We start from the raw sequence: 21,981 nt of genomic DNA, 5'->3' as shown, positions 1-21,981 counted from the left end.
GAGACATTCTAATGAGGGATAGCTTTTACAGAATGTAGTAAGACTAACTTCTCAGTGAACATCCAGAAGACAGTACAGTGTGCCCTCCGCGTTTGTGGGTTTAACATTTGTGGATTTGATGACTTATGGATTTGATTAATATGCTCTCTCTAGGATTAATTATGTCCTTCAGAATGGAAATTGACCTAGAGTTGCCCTGGCTGACCCAGAGATTCCTAGAGAGATGTTCTAGTAGGTTAAAAAGGTATTTTGGAATGTGCAGCTTTACTGCTTTTGTGAGAGTCCTGCATCCTTAGACCTCTGGAAAGTACAGGGCCTAATGTATACCTCATTAAAGATATATTGATTATTCTTCAGTTTTTTGTATAACATACATCAGGACCTACTTTTCTACAAGGGTTTTTTCTCAGACTCTGTGTGGATATGTGAAATTGTGGATAATAGCAAACCTTATTGAAATGAAGGACTTCTGGCCTAAAAATTCCATACAGGCACACTACAGAACTGATGCATAGTAGATAAATGAAACCAGGGATACCAGTCTGGTGGCTATCGGTGTTGTCCTATATTTAGATATTTATAATAAATAGAATTTAATGACCTCTCTCTCTCTCTCTCTCTCTCTCTCTCTCTCTCTCTATATATATATATATATATATATATATATATATATATATATCGTCTATGTGGCTTGTACAAGGTAATAGTTTAGTTTGTTTTGAATTTATATTTTATTTTTATTTCTCTAAATTTTACATTCATTTTTGTTTCTACTATTTTGGGTGGAATAATTGCATCTCTTTCTCACATTGATTCTTTGACACGTCTTCATCCTCTAGTGCTGTCTGACTGTCCCAACAGTTGCCAAACACTGAAGAAACGGCTGACATGTTACAGGCAGGCCACTAAGATCACTAATAAATTGTTATCAGGAATTATAGGACAGCCATAACATACATAAAGCTCATTGCTTGATAGTGGCGTCAGCGTTAGAAAAGGCAAAAGTTTCATTTGGAAAATGGAGTAAGAAATAGTTAAGATCTCTACCAAGATTGGGATGTGAAAAGGAACCTTTCTCATGAAAGGGACTAGCAATGTGTAGCCTTGAGGTCTGTGGGAAGGCATTATCACCTGTTTTTCATTCTACTAGTACACTGCGGCAGAAATAATAGCAGGGGGTTACATAAATGTATTGGTCATCAGGCAGGTTGTTTCAGGAAGAGGTCATATTGTCTCATCTTCTATTGAATCACAGCAGGCTGCCTCTCTTTCACAGCCAGGCAATATAATATTGCTTTGGGTATTCTCCGCATCCAAGCAAAAGATCTCAAAGGCCAGCCTTTCATTGAAACAGGCAGGCAGCATCAGCTCAAGGTCACAATAGCCTATTGTTTCTCCCCAGGTAGATGTCATCAGCATGATGTCACAGTGGCCAGTCTGTTCTCCATAGGCAGGCAGCACTAGAATGAAACCACAGTGGGTTTCTTTTCAACATGCAGCCAATGAACAGCAAGAAGTCATATTTCTTACTCTCTCAGTATAAAGGCAGCAACATGTATATGATATCACAATAACACTTCCTCCCATAGGCATTAGTATGATGTCACAATGGCCAATCTTTCTTAAACTGGCAGTCAGCACCAACTTGTCAGCCTTTCCTCTCTGGACACAATGTGTTTATTATTATTTCTAATTTAAAAACTGGAAATGCAAAACTGGAAATGCATTGATAATAAAGCATGTTTTAATTTGATACCTGGATTTTTTTATACCAGCCTTATCAACCCTGGAATGCCACTAAAGCATAGAAAGTTGCTTTTGTAAATTCTTTTTTTTTTCCCCACTGAAGGCACTCAGAGAAAACCTGTGAAAATCTTAAGGCTTGCATAAGATGATATGGAAGGAGGCATTCATTATTTAGAAAATTAAAAGTGATAATAGGCACTTTCAATTGGGCACAGTAGCCATTAGTGTGATGAGCAAGATGTCACATTGCTCAATTTATATTGAAGTGAACAGATTTTGCATCGGGTCACAATGGCCAATCTCTCTTCCAAAGCAGGTGGCACCAGTAGGAAGCTGGCCAGGCTAGTCTTGTGGAAGAAGGAAGCATGGCATGAAACTGATCAGTCATTTCTTTACAGATAGAAAGCATTAGCAGGATGCCACAATAGACAGATTGTTCTCTATAGGGAGATCACATCTTCAAAAGTTGGTACTGACCACTCTCTTAGTGAAGTCAGCAGCATCAACATAACACAACAACCAGTCTCCTTTTCATGGGGAGATAGCATCACTGCAATAGGTCATAATGGGTTTCTCCACCATAGGCAGGCAGCATCAGCAGGATGTCACAATGACTAGTCTCTCCAGGGAGGCTGAATTGCCATGGGCAGCATCTTGTTAAAATATTCATCAGATTGGATGCATCAGAGTGAGGTTTCCAGTACCCTTCTGATCTTTCAGTCACTCCTCTCTTTGGAGCAGGTGGTAACAATGGAAGGTGAATCTTTCTTTCTCCCCCTCTCTGACTGTAGCTGACTATGAATAATGTCGAGGTACAATCACTTTTCCACTAGGATGAGCATATATACAGGAGGATGTGGACACAATTTGTACCATAAAAGGCAGAAGCTGGGAACAGAGAGAATGCAGGTAAAGTGCAGAGATGAGTTGGCAGGCAGCAAGTCTAATTTTTACCATGCTTCAGTTTCCACTCAGTAAGCCAGATGGAACGGTGACAAAGGAGACACTAAATGGAAGCAAGCCTAGGGATTTTGAAATTACCCCAGCTATAAAACAATGATAGATTACCGCATCTGTACATAGACTGAGAAACAAACTGGCAGTCTGCAGGTAACCAGAACAGTAGTAGCCAATAGTAAGGTGTCTCAGACAAAGCAGAACTTTTAATTCATTCTATAGAATTTGCAGGGAGTTATAGTGGAGATAACAATAGCATGGAGCAGCATATGGAACATCAATATTGGCCAAGGGCAAACAGGTCTGGTATCCCAACAGTATGTGGGAGGATGAAAAGGCATTTAAATGTTTTTGTCCTTGTGTACACCCCAGTTATCATTGTTGGAAGTGCAGCAAATCAAAATCCTCTTATGAAGAGGATATAGTCTTTTGTGTCAGAATCCTGCTACTAGAGCCTGGATATGGCGCTGAGTTTCAGGGTCACTGACATTTTGAACAGATAAGACACCTGCATCCCGGGATCCTGAGAAGAAACGGCTGCTGAACTTGGTGGGGAAACTTCGCAGAGTTTTGTTGGGCGCAGAGCCGGCCCTAGGTATTTTTCAAGTGTAGGCGAACAGAATATTGGCGCCCCCCCCCAAAAAAAAATCACTGAAAAATAAGTGTTGGATAAGCGAAATGTTTGATAATAAGGAGGGATTAAGGAAACGCCTATTAAACATCAAATTACATTAAGATTTTACAAATTAAGCACTAAAACATCATGTCTTACAACAAATCCACAGAAAAAGCAGTTCAATACCTTGCGGAGGCAGAGTGCAGGAGACAGGAATTGCCTTGATGGCGCCCCCAACAAGATGGCGCCACAGGCAAATGCCTAGTTGGCCTGGTGGTTGAACCGCCTCTGGTTGGGCGGGAAATGTATCTTCAAATGAGGGGGAAGGGGTATATAAAGGAATGTTGACCGAAGCCTCCCATTCTTGGCTTTTTCATGTGGATGTGTCCTAGAGTAAAGTTTCTGGTGACAACACAGCGAGTCCCATGTCGTCATTTAGGAGCGGCTGTAGTGAGCCGACAGCAAAGCCAAGAATACCAGGCATCGTCCCGCAGCTGCGGTGAGGTGCGATATGCAGCAGAAGGAGGAGGAGGATCTACTTGGAGCAGGAGGGGGTCCAGCAAGATCCCCTTTCGACGAAACCCAAGCAGAGTTCGAGCAGCTGGCGGCCTTAGCATCATCCACGGCGTATGCCCAGCCGAATGGGGTAACTCGGAGACGTGGAAGGATGCAAGGGGGCAGCTCGGAGGAGGAGAATGAGTCGGACCTCCCATCCCTTCTGAAGATGGCCATGCTGGAGGGAAGGATGAGGGCAATGGAGACAACCCTAGCGATGATGTCGCAGGCGATGGAACGCCTTGCCATCTTAGCAGAAGCAAGGGAAGGAGAAGAGCATTGAGCAGGGTTGGTGTGGAGCACTAAAAGCAGCTGGGAGCTTGCTGACCTACCGGCACCCAGAGATGAGGAATTATACCGAGAGGCTGGAGCCCGCCCCAAAACCCGAAAAGGCTTGGAGAGGATGGAAGAGGAGGGCAGCGAGGACCGGAAACTTCGGGGTGCAGCCGGCACAGACTTTTCCCGTCAGGCACAGCGTCCAGCTTGCACCGGCCACATCTCACCCCTCCCAGTGGGCGCCCAGTGTGCAGAGAGGCCCACTGTTCATTGCTGCCTAGAAAAACAAACAGTGCATTGCTGTCCAGAAAAACATTTAATAGGCTTTTCCTTAATCCCTCATTATTATCCAACATTCTGCTGGCCAGTTTATGTTGGATAAATGAGACTGTACTGTATATTAGAATACTCTTTCTGTACAAGTACTGAAGTTATTCTTCTGAATCCTGGCAGGTTTGTTACTTCTTTGTCACAATTGAATGTCCCAGTGACTGCATTGGTGTTTGGTAGTGATGTGAAGCAGTTACTATCTCAGCTACAGCAGCGTGGTGCAGCTCTGTGATTTTCACAGGTCTTTCACCCAAGAGTGCCATCTTGAATGCTCTTTTCCTCCGGTGCTCAAGCATCTTTCAAATGAACTTGTAATATTTTTCTTCTTCAGTTTTCCATGCCATTGTAGCTTACTTTGTCACCTTTGCAAAAACAAAGCCCTCTTCAAGTAGAAAAAATGCTATTTGAACTTCACATATATGAAGCTAATTATACCTCATGATGACTTTTGTCACTATGCCGTTTCTGTCAATAATTTTCTGCTTCAGTGCACTGTTCATTAAAATTCCATTATAGGGCATTAGAGGTTTGACAGATCTGGGAACTGTCATCACATCAAGTTGATAACACCAGTTTCCTTCCAAATGTGATATTGCCATCTCTCTTGATGGTGCAGGATTATTTGCTTTCCTTTCTCACTATAGCCCACCTAGAGCATAAGCCTTTGCTCTTTAATGTAATTACATTTGCTCTCCAATTGTACCAAGTTATAAATACTTGCACTGTGTTATAGTTAGTAGCAATTGTATAATACCATGTATATTCATGTATAAGTCAACTACGTATATCAGCTGAGGGCAGGTTTTGGGGTTCAAATTATGGATTTTGTTATAATCTGCAGATAAGTTGAGTGTCATTCCATGGAGAGGAGAAAGCACCAATGCCACATCAATCAGCCAGGAACCCCTGGCTACTACCATTTCCTCACAAAGCAATTCAAAACAACCAGAAGCAGCATTATAACAGAGAAAGCATGGGGGGGGGGGGGGGTTGTGTTTTTTCTTAGTATCTCCCGGTACTAAACCCTTATATTTCAACACTCAAATGCAGAGAAGATGAGGTTACTTTTTTTTGATAAACTTTAAGATGGAACAATCACATTGATCCGTACATAAGTTGACCCAAATTTTTAGGGCTGATTTTTTTTTTTACCACAGTTTCTAGACTTATAAATTAGTATATTGGTACTTCCAATTGCTATATCAATGTGGATGTTAAATGGCCAACAAATCTGGGCCACATCATGCTCCCTTTTTCCTTTTGAACCAGCTTCTTGGGCAAACAAGGGATTAGCTATATTTGTATACCAGTAGGATACATCTTAAACTAAGTTTAATTTTCAGCATTGGTCTCTGCTACAAAGGCTCAGAGTCATTAGAAACAGTTAGGCTATGCATTTGCCTCCACCCACAGATCCCATAGTTTTGTTATCCCAAGAACTGATAAGCTGTTCTGCAACCAGGTTGCTGTGACTTTTCCAGGCTGTATGGCCATGTTCCAGAAGAATTCTCCTCTGACGTTTCACCAGCATCCGTGGCAGGCATCCTCAGAGATTAGGAGGTCTTTTGGAAACTAGGCAAGTGGGGTTTATATATATGTGGAAGGTCCATGGTGGAAGAAAAAGCTCTTGTCTGTTTGAGGAAAATGTGAATGGTGTAACTGGCCACCTTGATTAGCAAGAAATGGCCTTGCAGTTTCAAAGTCTGGCTGCTTCCTGCCTGAGGGAATCCTTTGTTGGGAGATGTTAGCTGGCCCTGATTGTTTCATGTTTGGATTTCCCATGTATTGTTTTTTCTTTACTGTCCTGATTTTAGAGTTTTTTTTATTACTGGTAGCCAGATTTTATTTATTTTAATGGTTTTCTCCTTTCTGCTTAAATTGTCCACATGCTTGTGGATTTCAGTGGCTTCTCTGTGTTAGTCTGGCATGATGGTTGTCAGAGTGCTCCAGCATTTCTGTGTTCTCAAATAATATGGTGTTTCCAGGTTGGTTCAGCAAGTGCTCTGCTATGGCTGACTTCTCTGGTTGAATTAGTCTGCAGTGCCTTTCATGTTCTTTGATTCATGTTTAGGCAATGCTACATTTGGTGGTCCCTATGTAGACTTGTCCACAGCTGCATCGAATACGATAGACTCCTGCGGAAGTGAGAGGATCCTTCTTGTCCTTTGCTGAATGTAGTATTTGTTGGATTTTCTTAGTGGGTCTGTAGATAGTTCATAGCTTGTGTTTCCTCATCAGTTTCCCTATGCAGTCAGTGGTTCCCTTGATGTATGGTAAAAGCATTTTTCCTCTGGGTGCATCTTGGTCTTTACTCTCGTGGTTTTTTTGTTTTTGTTTTTGGCCTTGCAGTTGTTCTGATGTCTGTGGTGGAATATCTATTGGCCTATGGAGCCCGGTTTATGTTGTTCAGTTCACCTTGGAGGAGGTGGGGTTTGCAGATTCTTTAATTGTGCTTCTTTTTTTTACTTGGGTGATGGTTGGAGTTTTTATGTAGGTATCTATTCTGTAAACTGTGTGGCCCAATTGTTGATTAGGTTTGCAGATGACTAAGACATTTAGAAATGTCAGTTTTCCTTCATTTTCTTTTTCCATGGTAAATTGAATGTTTGGGTGGATGCTATTGAGGTGGTCAAGGAACTTGTTTAGTTCTTCTTCTCCATGGCTCCAAATGGTCAAAGTGTCATCCACATATCTGAACCATGTAGTGGGCTTTTTGTTGCTGTTTCCAGGGATTTTTTTCCAAAGTGTTCCATGTAGAAATTTGCTATGACCTGTCTGAGAGGGCTCCCTTTGGTGAATCCATTTTTCTGTTCATAGAATTTATTGTCCCACTGGAAGTAGCTTGTGGTCAGGCAATGGTGAAACAGGGCTGTGATGTCTTTTGGAAAATTCTGGATGATTAGCATGATGGTGTCTGCTACTGGGACCTTGGTAAATAGAGACACCACATCAAAGCTGATCAGCTTGTCATTGGTATTGAGTTTGAGGTTGCTGATTTTTCTATGAAATGAGCTGAGTCCTTGATGTAGTGCGTACTAAGCCCAATATGGGTTTTCAGCTGAGCAGCCAAATTTTTTGCCGAATCATATGTGGGGTATCCAATGGCACTCACAATGGGTCTGAGCATGGTGGAGTCCTTATGGATTTTTGGGAATCCATAATACCTAGGTGGGAGAGTTTCCCACCTGGCAGACAGAAAACTCTCTGAAGACCAATTATCCATACTAGCCAAAGGAGGCAATTTTGCTGTTACTACCAATAGAAAACATCATTGCCAATGTCAAATCAATGATTTACTGCCTCTCCTAGGAAGAAGCAGAGGAAGTACAAGGGGAAACAGCAAGGATCCTAAAAAAGGCCAAACTCCCCCCCCCCCCGGCAACATAACAAGGAAAGACAAGGCATCAACTCAAATCCAGAAATCATTCTCCCAGCAGACAAGGGAAATGCCACAGTAATAATGGAAACAGAACAATACAAAGAAGACATCAGACAACTCCTGGAGACCGCAATATACAAAAAGCTAAAATAAGATCCAACTAACAAAATCACCAGAAAAACTAGCACTCTGATCAAGATCTCCTCAATTAACCTCGACATAAGCCAACAACTGTGCAAATCGGAAGCCCTCCCACCAGGCCCGTAGCCAGGATTTTGATTTTTCTTTGGGGGGGGGAGGGGGCTGTGTCTGAGTGAGAGAGGATCTACCCTAGCAAACCTTTTGTATTGTTATCCCAATACCCCCTTGCATATGGGATATATTGACCATAATGATCAGATCATGATATGAATAAACATAATAATTTAAATAATAAATGTTATTTATTTACTTTGATTAACAAAATGTTTAGAATACTTTTTGACTTATTTTTTACTTTACAGCAACAGTTTTATTTTCTTCTCCCTGGCCATTTTGTCAATTACTTTTTCTAGTTTTATAGTGATGTCCTGATGGATGGAAATCATTGCTTGCCCACTAATCTCTGGTTTGTCATTAAACTTCTAGATACACTTTTCACTCTCTTCATGGTTGAAAACGATATTTCCACACTACATGTCATTACTGGTAGAGTAGCTAACACAGTCAAAGGGAAGTTTTTTTTACCGATGGTAGGTTTTGTCACACAGTTCCAACACTTTAAGTACCTCAGTATCTTTCTTAATTGATGGTGTAATATTACACCACATTATGTACTCAGCCTTGCTGCATAATTTTTAAAGTATTCTGACAGTTGTTCCATATGGTGAACTTTGTCTAGACCTGAAAACCGAGGGAGGAGAACCTGGTTAAAACTGGTTAAAATTTCTTCATTTGACACGAACCTTTCAGTAATGTTCTGTATGAATGAATCGACAAATGGTATGAACACTGCAACTCTGAAATAATCTTCTACAGAATTAGTCCTTGGATTTGCCCAATGCACTTGTCTTGATCTTTGCCTTGGAATAATCAAGTTGCTTTGAAATATTTTTTCAGATGTTGTTCTTGCTAAGTCAAACTCTTGCTAAGAGTTTTACAAAATGATTTTTTGCATCTGCTCTCAAAATTTCTAAAGACTTTAACAGTGACTTAGCGTGGTTTATGGCAGATGCCATATCAAGACTTTTCTCCTGAAGAAAAATTGATAGGGGCAAAGTAAAGCTGAAGAGTTGATCACAAGCAAACAGGCTAACAATGAAATCACTTTTTTCAATTGCAGTCAAAAGATTTGAATCTGAAGAAGAGATTTTCCATGGTTTCTCTGAGATTTCTTCTAAGGCAACTACAATCGGCTTAAATAGTTCAATGAATGTCAATACACTGTCAATGAAACGAGTCTCACATAAACGTGTCAGTCTTTTTTTCTTTGTTTCTGGCACATAAACACTGATATTAATCTGTAAAATATTGTTAGCATTTGAACTGTTTCTGAAGAAATTTATTATTTCTTTTATTGTTCCAAGACAATTCCTAACAGAAGAGTTTGAAAATGTATCACTCAATGCAAGGTTCAGTTGATGACTTGCACAATAAAATGTCTTCGTCTCTGGGCTTTTTAAAGAATGGTGTTATGCTCCTTTGGCTTCGTTTCATGTTAGTTGTTCTGTCTTCATGTGCTATAGCGAGGCTGAAAGGAATTTCACACAAATATCTATGACTCTGACATGACTTGCTTCTATATATTTCTAATACTCCAACTTGATGTGGATTTTTATGCTCTACCAATAACACTCTGCTTCCTTTCAAGCCTAATCTTAAACTTAAACTGAACAGAAATCCCCAACCAACTGTCATTCTAATTGTCATTTCCAGAGTTCTAAAGCTAGGGCTCCTTACCCCTCCCCTACTCTTAAAGATACAGGCTCTAAATTACATATTCTGCCTTTGGAGGCAGCATATTAGTAGCATAACTGTAAAGGTGTGTGTGAGGGAAGAATCTTTTTTGAATCCCACCGCTGCCACCAATTGTGGAGATGTTTGTGACAGGGATGGAATCCTTTTGATCCCACCACACACAGTTACCACCAATTGTAATGATGTCTTGATGATGATTTTAATTAATTATTTATATATTTAATTATCTTTGCTGCCACAAAATGGAGAAGATGTCAGGCAGAGGACACTTATTGCTTTTAAGCTTTCTTATTTATTTTACTTTTGATGGTGATGTTGCTTAGCTTAGGATATGATTGTGACAGAGACTTAGATGGATTTAAAAATCAAAACAAGTTTATTGCATGTACAAAGCTTAGTGGTTTCTATAACTTTTTAAAGGCACTTAAAATAACAGTTACAAATAGATATGAGGTGTTCTAACTTCCAAAATATTTCCTTTCTCTCAAGACTAACTAAAAACTGATCCTCTTGGATCCACTGGGATTAACTTCCCCTAATCCACAGCCTCTATAAATAACCCTAAACAAGTCACCTAACTTGCTTAGTCTGGCCTATTAGAGGTCTGCCTCCCTGGTTTCCTTATCTGAAACCAGTCTGTCCCCTGTGACTAAAAATCACAGACTAAGATCCAAACTTCCCTGGTTTCCTTAAACTTGGAACCAGTCCGTTCCCTGTGACTAGAAATCACAGACTAAGATCCAAACTTCCCTGGTTTCCTTAAACTTGGAACCAGTCCGTTCCCTGTGACTAGAAATCACAGACTGAGATTTAAACTTCCCTGGTTTCCTTTCCAAACGGCGGTTGGCTCCGCCCCCGTTGTCATGGCAACCTGTCTCACCATGCTGAGCTGGTCACCCTCTGGCATTATCAGCTCTAATACTTACCATTTTAAACTTAACTAAACATGACTGTTTAAACAAAATCAAATAAACATGTCATCTATAAACAAAATAAAATCACACACTTCTTTACAATAACTAACTTCATTTTAACATAGAATAACTGTCATAATAATAATAATAATAATAATAATAATAATAATAATAATAATAATAATAATGGCGCAGACAGGAGAGCAATGAGTCACTGACCAGTAGGTCATAAGTTCGAGGACCGCTCAGAGCTATGTTTGTTTGTCTTTGTCCTGTGTTAAAAAGGCATTGAATGTTTGCCTAATATGTGTAATGTGATCCGCCCTGAGTCCCCTTCGGGGTGAGAAGGGCGGAATATAAATGATGTAAATAAATAAATAAATAAATAATAAGGCATTGAACCAAGCCAATGCTGGATCTGGACCAAACTTGGCACATAAAGCCAATGTGCCCAACAGTGTATATAGGCAGGGATTGGGGAATGATTGCCCTTTTCAGTGGTATTTGTTGTTTACCTGGATCCAGAAAGCACTAAAGGCAGCCAACATCATATCTGGACCAAACATGTCCAACTGTGCATACAGGACAGGCGGGGATTGGGGGTTATGGACCTTGGTTCTGGGAGTTGCAGTGCGCCCTTATCCAGAGGGCATTGAACCAAGCCAACGCTGGATCTGGACTAAACTTGGCACAATGATTGCCCTTTTCCAAATGGGAGCTGTTGTTTACCTGGATACAGAGAGTCCCAGAAGGCAGCCAATTGGTTCAACGCACTCCACTCCCAGCCACGAGTGTGGTGAGACTTCAATGAACAGACGTGAAGGCCTGCCGAGTGCACGGGTGTGAAGGCCTATTGTGGCCTCCAAATGGTCTGTGGTGCAGTGGCATCCTCTTTGGTGCCTGGGCTGTTGGCACACTCCCCTTCCTCTCCCAGCACTGAAGACTGAAACCAGAGGCATCGAAAAGGAAAGAGAGTATGCCGAGGGCTCAGGCACGGACAAGAGAGTACGCCGCTGTGCCACATAACAGTAAGGCCTTCTCGTGGACCACCCTGAGAATTTTAGGAGGGGGGCTGACGTCCCTCAAGCCCCCTGCCCCCCCCCCCCCCCCAAGCTCGATGCCTGCCTCCCACCTAGGCTTTATGGGCTCCCTCTTGGCCTTAAATATTTGTAAATCTTTATTTTTGAGAATGGCTTGATGGAAGGGTGTGTGTCTACCTGGGATAGAAGGTTAGGAGAAATAGTCTTCAATGAGATAATGCCATAAATAAATAAAAATATCTGTTCTTGCTGGATGATATGATGTGACATGATTAATGTTCACTGTGACAATGAATGGCAAAAAGTTCAATTTATTGTAAAAAAAAAAAGTAGAAGTCTAAAGATCTGATGTGTGGTCAAGACCTCTATACGCACTGGCCATTGTATGAAGCATGAGATCATATGTAGGAGGAGAGAAGGAGGGGGGGATGTACTGGGGTATATCTGAGCACTGCAGAGAAGAGTCATTTATTCAATGTTGTTAAATATTAAATATTAATTAAACTAATATTCAAGTTTAATTTTAACTATGAGAAACATCATTGGTAGTTATTAAACCATATTTATATGCATTGCTGAGATTCACTGAATTAAAATTCTAAACATACTTTCTGGAAGATGTTGATTTGTGTAGTGCTTTGGTTCACCACTCTGAGAAAAGAGTTAAGGCAAGTGTGAGGTATACAGATTTTTGAATATATCTGGCACATATATTTATTCACACATTGCAGTTTTTTGGAATTCCAAAATCCTCCCATTCAGAATATGAAAAATTATACATTCAAATTTTCTCTGAAAAAAGTTATTCCCCATCTGTATTATTTACATTCAGTAAGCATGACCATTCCTAACATGGAGTAGACATGATTGTGTATACTAAGTATGAGCAAATTCTCGATTTGTCTCTAATTTTGGATTAAAATTGTTTTGTTCTCGCTTTTTGATCCACTATCCGACACGTGGTATCACGGTGCATCAAGCATTGTAATATGAAGCAACATTGGCCCTCCCTCGGAATGGCTTTTAATATGTATCAGGGTTATTTTTCCAAAACAATTTTTTAAAATATATATTTAAAAATATTTTAAATATTTTTTTTGCTACTGCAACCTATCTTGAATGGGAGAGCAGACCAGCCTAACATGGCTGCTGCTCTCCAACCAATCAGAGGAGTGCACGTGGACTCAAAAGTAGGGGCAAACGTCCTCTGTGTATCCACGCAGCACTCCTCTATAAAATCCCATATTGGTGCTGGTCGGAGCCATTCGGGGGTTGGCGAGCGCACGAGAAGGGTGACTAAGGGTGGCTTGGGCTGGGAAGCGGTCGGTTGCAGAAGGCGAGAGCAAGGGGAAGCGAAGCGAAGCTGCAAGCCAAGCAAGCTAATAGAAGGGAGAGCAGAGCAAGAAGTGTGGCTTCTTGGGCTGGGAAGCGGACAAGGGAAAACTCTGGGCAAGCCAAGCTAATAGAAGGGAGAGCAGAGCATTGGGTGACGCCTAAACCAGTCTTGAGTGCTGCACTGCTGGAGAAGGGAGAGGGAGGTTATTGTCACGGTCGGCTGTGCCAGGGTCTAGCTCGCTGTGGAGCTGCTGGTCCATCTGTGTTCTATTTGCATTTTTTTAAAAGGAACATATGGCTCTCCAAGTTACATAGCTTTGCCTTCTTCAAACTGTGATCCACTTCCAAGACAAGGGATTTGGGTTATCAAATCTGGTGGCACTTTGCAAGAACCACTATTAATTTCCAGTGTCCTTTATGCAAAAATATCCAAAAAGGAACATATAATTTTCCAAGTTACATAGCTTAGCCTAATTCAAACAGTGATCCATTTCCAAGCCAAGGGACTTAGCAACTCTGGGAGCACTTTGCGAGAACCACTATAGATTGCCAGTGTTCGTTAGGCAAAAATATCCCAAAAGGAACATATAGTTTTCAAAGTTACCTAGCTTTGCCTAATTCAAACAGTGATCCATTTCCAATCCAAGGGTCTTAGCAACTCTGTGTCAGGGTGCAACAAAGAACAGCATCATCAAAGCTGGTCTTCTCGCAACCTGACTACAAGAGGACAGAGGAAGGAGACCATTTGGCGGGATAGGCTGATTTATGACAGGGTCTGGTCTTCAAACGTGGGAAAGGACAAAAGGAAAGGGAGGTGTTGATGGAGAAGGAGGAGGGGGGAGGCAACAACCCCATATACTGAGGGGAAAAGCGGAAGAGGGTCAGTAAAAGCTTTTGCAGTCATCTTGGCAAGGCGGATTCAATAAAGTTTTCCATTGCGACCAGCGGTGTGAGCCTATTTCTTGGGTCCTACACCTTCCAGGAACGGACATTAAGCTTTTACTCCCTTTTTTTTTTTTCGGCTCATCCCGTGAGGAAAGGTCTCTCCGGTGAGAGCATGAACCCTGATGGAGGAGAAACCATGAAGGAATTCCTCTTCCTGGAAGAAGAACAGGCGAACCCTCGAGGTGCCGAGGAGTTGAGAGAGGAAAGGAACCCATCGCCAGCGTTGAGCGAAGGGGGGACAGACCCCTCGGACCTGTCGTGGAAGCCGCTGACCTCCACCCAGTTACCCGCAGGAAGGGGAGTGACGGTGAGACGGAAGATCCAGATGGGAGGAGATTGGCAGCGAGACGGAGAGGGAGCCCCGGAGATGAGAAGGATGGAGAGGAGATTAGATGCGATGGAGAAAATGTTTGAAACTTTCTCTCGACAGATGGATCTGATGCAGCGGCAGGTAAACGAGTCCTGGAGGGCGACAGTCGAGCAACGGGAGCAGAGGAGAGGGCTGCCCGGGAGAGGCACTGGACCCCGTCCCTTTGCCGGGGAGGGTCCACAGGACTATGAGGATGAGATGCCTCAGCAGGGGACATCAGTTTTCCCCACGGGCCTGTCAGGAAGGAGCCAAATGCCTGGGAAGGGAGAATTTCGGGTGAAGTTCAACGGGGACCCCAAACAGCTGTCTTATTTCATTACAAACGTAAGACACTTCATGGAGGATTTTGGGGACCACTTCCCTTCAGAAAGCGCAAAAATCCACACGGTGGGGGCAAACTTGAAAGAAGCAGCTGCAGACTGGCTAATGCAGATGTATGATACTGGTGCCCGGGAGCTGGCCTGCCTGGAGGATTTCCTAAGAGCCCTCCGTGAGAGATTCGAAGACCCTTTGGCAGAGGAGAGGGCGAAGGCCCAACTCAAAAGGATATACCAGGGAGGAAAGACGGTGTCAGAATACGCCCTGGAATTTAAAGCCACAGCGGGGAAGATTAGGGACTGGTCCGACACCACCAAACTGGAATATTTCAGGGCTGGTTTACGCTCTGAGGTGCTCGAGTGGGCTTTACACAGAGGAAATCCAAGAGACTTGGAGGACTGGATTTTGTTAGCGGGGCGCGTGGAGATGGACCAACAGCAAATCTCTCGTCGTCCAAGGGAGAGCAACAGAATCAAACCCCCGACAGCAGCAACACGGCGCTTCTCCCCTCGTCGCGGAAGGTCGACCAGCAGGGAGAGGAGAGCAGGGAGGGGGGCCTGCTTCGCTTGCGGCCGCGAGGGACATCGAGCGGCAGAGTGTCCGAAAGGGACAGGCGTGGAGACAAAAGGAGAGAGGCTTCACAGCCAGAAGCCGCCCCACCAGAACTCCAAACTAGCAAAAGGGAAAGCTGCCATGGCAACGGAAACGGCTTTAGCCCCAGGGCAGCTTCAGGCAGAAGAGATGGAGGAAGCGGAGGACCTGGAGTTACCGGGAAACGACCGGGATCTGTTTTGAACGCCCGGAAACAGATCGAACCACCAGAGGGCGAAGGGGGTGAGTTGAGAAGAGTAAATTGTGACATTGTGAGAGTCAGAGTGAGGCTGTTGAACCCAGAGACAGGGATTCAGGTAGAGGCAGATGCTATGTTGGACTGTGGGTGCACGAGATGCCTAATTACTCCCGAACTAGCAAACAGGTTGGGGGTGGAGCCAAACCCACTGAAGACACCAGTAGTCTTCGCACAATTGGATGGAAGCCCAGCATACGGAGTCCCAGTAACAGAAAAAACAGGGTTTTTAAGAATGACTATGGGTTCTCATGCTGAGACATTGCAATTTGTGATTTCAACAATGGCACATCAGCCAGTCATTTTGGGCGTTCCTTGGCTGAGATGGCAAAACCCTCAGATTGACTGGAAAAGGGAGACATTTACTTTCTGGGATGGGAATTGCAATTTTGAGAGTACCCCGAAAGACATAGAGGTACTGGAGCCAGAGGGGGCGATAGCAGCCATGTCACAGGGCGTACCATTGGAAAGCGTTCCCAGAGTCTACCATGAATTTGCAGAGGTGTTCAGTGAGAAGGAGTGTGACCAGTTGCCCCCTCATAGGAAGACGGACTGTGCAATTGAAATAGACCCCAATGCCAAACTACCTAAGCCAAAACTCTATGCAATGTCGGAACCAGAGAAAAGGGCACTCAGAGAATTTATTGACAAAAATATAGAGAGAGGCTTCATCGAGCCATCTCAGTCCCCCATGGCAGCGCCAGTATTTTTCAGGCCAAAAGCAGACGGCCTAAGATTGGTCGTGGATTATAGAGGTCTTAACGCAATATCCACCACAAACCAATACCCGCTTCCCCTAATGTCAGAGATGTTGGCGCAATTGGGCGAGGCACGCATCTTTACCAAACTGGACTTGCGGGAGGCTTTTTATAGGATTCGAATCAAAGATGAAGACTGTTGGAAGACGGCTTTTAATTGTCACCTTGGGCAGTACCATTTTAAAGTTTTACCTTTTGGCTTGTGCGGAGGTCCAAAGGTGTTCATGCAGTTCATAAATGAGACCTTTCGTGACATGCTATATAAGGGGGTTATTATATATCTCGATGACATCCTTTTGTACAGTAAATCACTGGCTGAACACATTAGGCTGACTCGAGAAGTCTTGCGGAGATTAAAGGAGAATCAGCTTTATGCCAAACTCTCCAAGTGTGAATTCCACAAAACGGAGTTAGACTACTTGGGGTTCCGCATTTCCACAAAAGGCATAGCTATGGACCCCGCCAAGGTGCAGGATGTATTGGCGTGGGAGCCTCCAAGGACTCGAAGACAGCTGCAGGGATTCCTAGGCTTTGCAAATTTCTATAGACAGTTCATCAAAGACTTTGCCAAGCTGTCTTTGCCTTTGACAGAATTACTAAAGACTAAGGGAGTGGGGGAGACTCGTAAGACTAAGACTCCGGGTGCGAAACTGAACTGGACGCCTGAGTGCCAAGAGGCGTTTGAGGAATTAAAAAGGAGGTTCACAAGTCAACCCATATTAGTTCATGCCCAACGGGACAAACCTTTCGTGGTTCATTGTGATGCATCAGAGGCGGCCTATGGAGCAATACTGTTGCAGGCCGATGATGAGGGTGCTCTAAGACCGTGTGCTTATTTATCAAGAAAGTTCACGGAAACGGAACGGAATTGGCGGGTGTGGGAGAAGGAGGCCTTCGCAGTGAAGGCTGCCCTATCCCATTGGAGGCATTTCTTGGAGGGAACCGAGGCCCAATTTGAGGTATGGACTGATCACAAGAATCTGCAAGCTTTACGTACCCCTCAAAGGCTGAATGCAAAACAACTGCGATGGGCACAGTTCTTTAACCGTTTCAATTTTAAGCTGAAGTTCTTTCCGGGGACCCAGAACAGGATGGCAGATGCCCTATCTCGAATGCCCGATGCAAACTATTCGGCCCTGGGGGAAGTCGGAACTGTGTTCACGAAAGAACAACTGGGTTTGATGGTGCAGACAAGAGCCACAGCGAAGGAAAAGCCCCCACCTAGTGGCCAACCACACGAACTGTCCCAGGAATTGAGGCTAGCTGCAGATGCAGACCCCTGGCTCCAGTCTCATAGGGATGAACTGTCTCAAACAGGGGGATTGTGGACTCACGGTTCCAAATACTATGTACCGGAGGAACTTCGGGGGAGGGTGCTGGCCCAAGCACACGACTCCAAGCTCGCTGGTCATTTTGGGTTTACAAAAACTCTGAAACTGTTGAATAGACAATTCTGGTGGCCAACCATACGCAAGGATGTAAAGGGTTATTTGCAGGAATGCCCAGTGTGCGCTATGGCAAAACAAAAGGTGGGCAGACCGGAAGGATTGTTGCAATCAGTAGCAGACCCCTCGAGACCGTGGACGGATATAGCTATGGACTTTGTGGTAGACCTGCCCAACAGCAATGGTTTCAACACAATCTGGACTATAATTGACCTGTTCTCCAAACAAGCTCACTTCGTGGCCCTTAAGAGACTTCCAACGGCACCCGAGTTGGCCAAATTGTTTCTGCAACACGTGTTCCGCCTGCACGGGTGTCCCAAGCGGATCATAAGTGACAGGGGCTCTCAGTTCACATCGAGGTTTTGGAAGTCTTTCCTGGGTATTTTAGGAACTGAAAGGGCCCTGAGCACGGCCTTCCATCCAGAAACAGACGGAGCCACCGAACGGGTTCAGAAGACCCTTCAGCAGTTCCTCCGTTGCTACAGCACGTACCAGCAAGATCAATGGTCCTCGATGCTACCACTTGCCGAATATTGCATTAATAATTCGGATCACGCGTCCACTGGGGTCTCGCCGTTTAAAGTTGTGAACGGCAGAGATTTTCCGCCATTCCCCGCACTGCAAAAGGAGTTGCCTTCTGACGAGAAGCCAGGGAATTGGGGCGAGAAGATCGCTGCCGCTTGGCCTTCAGTTCAGGAGGCCTTGCGCACCGCCAAAGTGGATTACAAGAAATATGCAGATAGAAAGAGAACAGCACCACCGGACTACAAAGTGGGGGAGTTGGTGTACTTGTCGACAAAGCACCTGAAATCCACACAACCATCCCGGAAGCTGAGCCCACGATATGTTGGTCCCTTTCCCATTTCGGCCGTTGTGAACCCAGTGACAGTACGGTTACAATTGCCTCATAGATGGCGCAAGGTGCACCCAGTGTTTCATGTTAGCCTGCTGAAACCAGCGCCAAACACTCACAGATGGAGTAAACCGGGGGCAGATCCGGTCCCCATTATGGTGGGGGCACACACCCATTTTGAAATCAAGGATATCCTGGACTCCAAGAAGTCTCGGTGGAAACTGTACTACTTGGTCCAATGGTCTTCACAGACCTTACACCCGGAATGGGTAGCAGCAGAGCATGTTAAAGCCCCAAAGTTGAGAAAACAGTTTCACACAAAGTTTCCCCATAAACCTGGACCATGATCCCGAAAAGGGGGGGGGGGGGTTGGACTCTCTCTCTCCTTCTTCTTTCCTTCTCCTGGCTTTTTCTGCTGCTGTTGTCCTTAGCTTGTCGGAACTTTGTCTCTCCCCGCAGGGTCGTCGTCCGAAGGGGGGAGTCATGTCAGGGTGCAACAAAGAACAGCATCATCAAAGCTGGTCTTCTCGCAACCTGACTACAAGAGGACAGAGGAAGGAGACCATTTGGCGGGATAGGCTGATTTATGACAGGGTCTGGTCTTCAAACGTGGGAAAGGACAAAAGGAAAGGGAGGTGTGGATGGAGAAGGAGGAGGGGGGAGGCAACAACCCCATATACTGAGGGGAAAAGCGGAAGAGGGTCAGTAAAAGCTTTTGCAGTCATCTTGGCAAGGCGGATTCAATAAAGTTTTCCATTGCGACCAGCGGTGTGAGCCTATTTCTTGGCTCTTACACCTTCCAGGAACGGACACTCTGGGAGTGCTTTGCGAGAACCACTATAGATTTCCAGTGTACTTTAGGCAAAAATATCCAAAAAGGAACATATAGTTTTCCAAGTTACATAGCTTAGCCTTCTTCAAACAGTGATCCATTTCTAATCCAAGGGACTTAACAACTCTGGGAGTGCTTTGCGAGAAGCACTATAGATTTCCAGGGTTCTTTAGGCAAAAATATCCAAAAAGGAATATATAGTTTACCAAGTTACATAGCTTTGCCTTCTTCAAACAGTGATCCATTTCCAATCCAAGGGATTAGGGTTGGCAAATCTGAGAGCGCATAGCGAGCTCGACTACACATTTTGAGTTGTTTTTTTATAACATATTAAAAAAGGAATATATAGTTCTCCAAGTTACATGTGCACTACACACTAGTATAGCCTTGCCTTCTTCAAACACTGCTCCATTTCTAATCCAGTTAGCACATCTGCGAGCCAATTGCGATGAAGCGTTCGTGGGGATGTGGGTAGTCCCGTAAGAATTCGGGCCGAGCCATTGCCGCAGGCCAAGGAACGATGGGTAGCACTGACAAGAAACAAAGGGGGGCTCCCGAGGGCAGCCCTGTGCAAAGTGAAAATGTGCAAGGTCGGGGTCCAGGTGGATCGCCAGCGGAAATGTGTCCCCTCCAAAATCGAACCCAGTCAATTGTGGCAGAGGATGCCACTGGTGTCTCAGAACTTGGTCGTGTCATTGTCCTTGCGCCAGACATAGTGGTAAAGAAAGAAATTGATAGGCTACCACTAACTCTTTCATTGTCAGATGAGGTGAAGGAAGATGACCATGCCAGTAGTGCTCTTTGCCCAGAGAATGTTCTGTTGCAAACAACTCCTTCCTCCCCCTGCCCCGTGTGCACCCCACAGAGGCCACAGGGGGCACCATCATTGGGAAGGCCAAAGTCTTTCCTCTGGGACCATTTCACGGTCCATTCCCAATGTGCGACTTTGGCTGTGTGCAGGTACTGCGGGACAAACATTAGCAGAGGTAAAGACCTGAGGCATTTGTCCACCACTGGCTTAAGGGTCCACATGAAGAGGCATCATCCATCTATTCCCTTGGGGGGGGGGGGAGGGGGAGAATCCCTTAGCCTCACAAGCAGTAGCCTGAGCTCTCCAACATTTCAGTTAGGGCTGGGTGGGAGGCAGACTCAAGCAACCTTATATGATTGGGGCCATTCTGCTGGCAGGAAGAGAACAGGGGAAACAGCACCCACCTTTGAGCAGATCACTCAGCGAGTGGGAGAGATGCTGGCTCTCGACCACCATCCCTTCAAAATGGTGGAGCAAGAAGTCTTTGTTCGCTTGATGAAACTGCTGTGTCCCCAATACAAACTCCCCTCGTGGCACACCTTTTCCAGAAGCGTGATACCCGGGCTGTATGAAGCCTGCAAGGTACACATTGAAATGATGTTGCGGGCCGCCCACAGAGGGCACATCCACTACACTTTTGACATTTGGACCAGCATTGGTGGAGGCCATTCCTACCTATCTCTCTCACTGCGCATTGATGGGAGAAAGACAAAAGCCTGGAGACAGGCCATTGCTGGGCGCTACTGGCCATGGAGGTCGTAGATAAGGACCACAAGGCGGAAACGATCTGCCAGGGGCTTGAAAGCATGATGGCGGAGTGGACGCATTGCCATCCAGAGGCCATGAGGACGGGGTTCATGGTAACAGATGCTGGCAAAAATATAATTAGGGCGGTGGAAAGTGCTGGATTCATCAACTTGCTCCACAACACCGTCAAAGATGCTTTCAAGACCAATGAGGAACAACACACCTCCAACGCAGGCGCACACATCGGTCAGCTTATCGAATGCTGCCGGAAGATTGCCGGGTTTTTCCTTCGGAGCTGCGGGACAGGCAGAACTTGGAAGGGCTACCACAGCACAAGCTGCTACAGGATGTATCCACAAGGTGAAACTCCACCTACAAGATGCTGGCAGGAATGGTGGAGCAGCAGAAGGTGGTCCACGGCATCTCCCTCACCTTGGTTGCACCAATTAGCAAGCTGGTGCCGAGCAAAAGAGTGGGACACCATCTCCCAGCTGGTTGACGTTCTGAAACCTTTTAAAGAAGCAACAGAGACCCTTTCAGCTCAGGGCGCCCTTCTCAGCCAGGCAGTGCCTCTGGTCTTGGCCCTTAAGAGGCACCTAGATATGCTCGGAGGTGGACGGACGCTCAACTCCCTGGCCGGTAATCTAACACCACAGGTCCTGGACGTTGTGAGAAAGTTGATGCTAGCAGTCCGTAAACGCCTGGAGTCGCTACTGAACAGCCATGTCCACATAATGTGTGATCTGAGGGTAAAGGACACTGTCTGCTCCAAAGACTATCAGGAATGGAAGGCACGACTCGTAAACCATGTGAGCGAAGAGGAGAGTGACACCAGAGGGGACGGACAGCACATGTGGGCCCCGAGCCACAGATGCCCCCCACCCCAAGCAGTAGCACCAGTGCCGAGTCCGACAGCCCGGAAGTGCTGCGCGATAGGTTGCCGACGTCAAG

General features: G+C 44.9%; 2 protein-coding genes across 2 annotated transcripts in view; both read left to right on the top strand.

Moving 5' to 3' along the window:
• The window catches only part of LOC134298625 (uncharacterized), an 87,913-nt gene that overhangs the window by 39,151 nt on the left and 26,781 nt on the right, over positions 1 to 21,981 (top strand). The gene's annotated exons all lie outside the window — the stretch shown is intronic.
• On the top strand, positions 678 to 16,033 carry LOC134298624 (uncharacterized). Its single transcript, XM_062979396.1, has 2 exons — positions 678 to 2,655; positions 9,181 to 16,033. Exon 2 carries the CDS (start codon positions 14,162 to 14,164, stop codon positions 15,530 to 15,532), a length of 1,371 nt encoding a protein of 456 aa, XP_062835466.1. The 5' UTR covers positions 678 to 2,655; positions 9,181 to 14,161; the 3' UTR covers positions 15,533 to 16,033.

This window comes from Anolis carolinensis, chromosome 4, assembly GCF_035594765.1.
Source record: "Anolis carolinensis isolate JA03-04 chromosome 4, rAnoCar3.1.pri, whole genome shotgun sequence".
Taxonomy (NCBI): Eukaryota; Metazoa; Chordata; class Lepidosauria; order Squamata; family Dactyloidae; genus Anolis; species Anolis carolinensis.
Note: the sequence above shows the minus strand (reverse complement) of the source record. Positions and strands in the feature narration are given on the sequence as shown.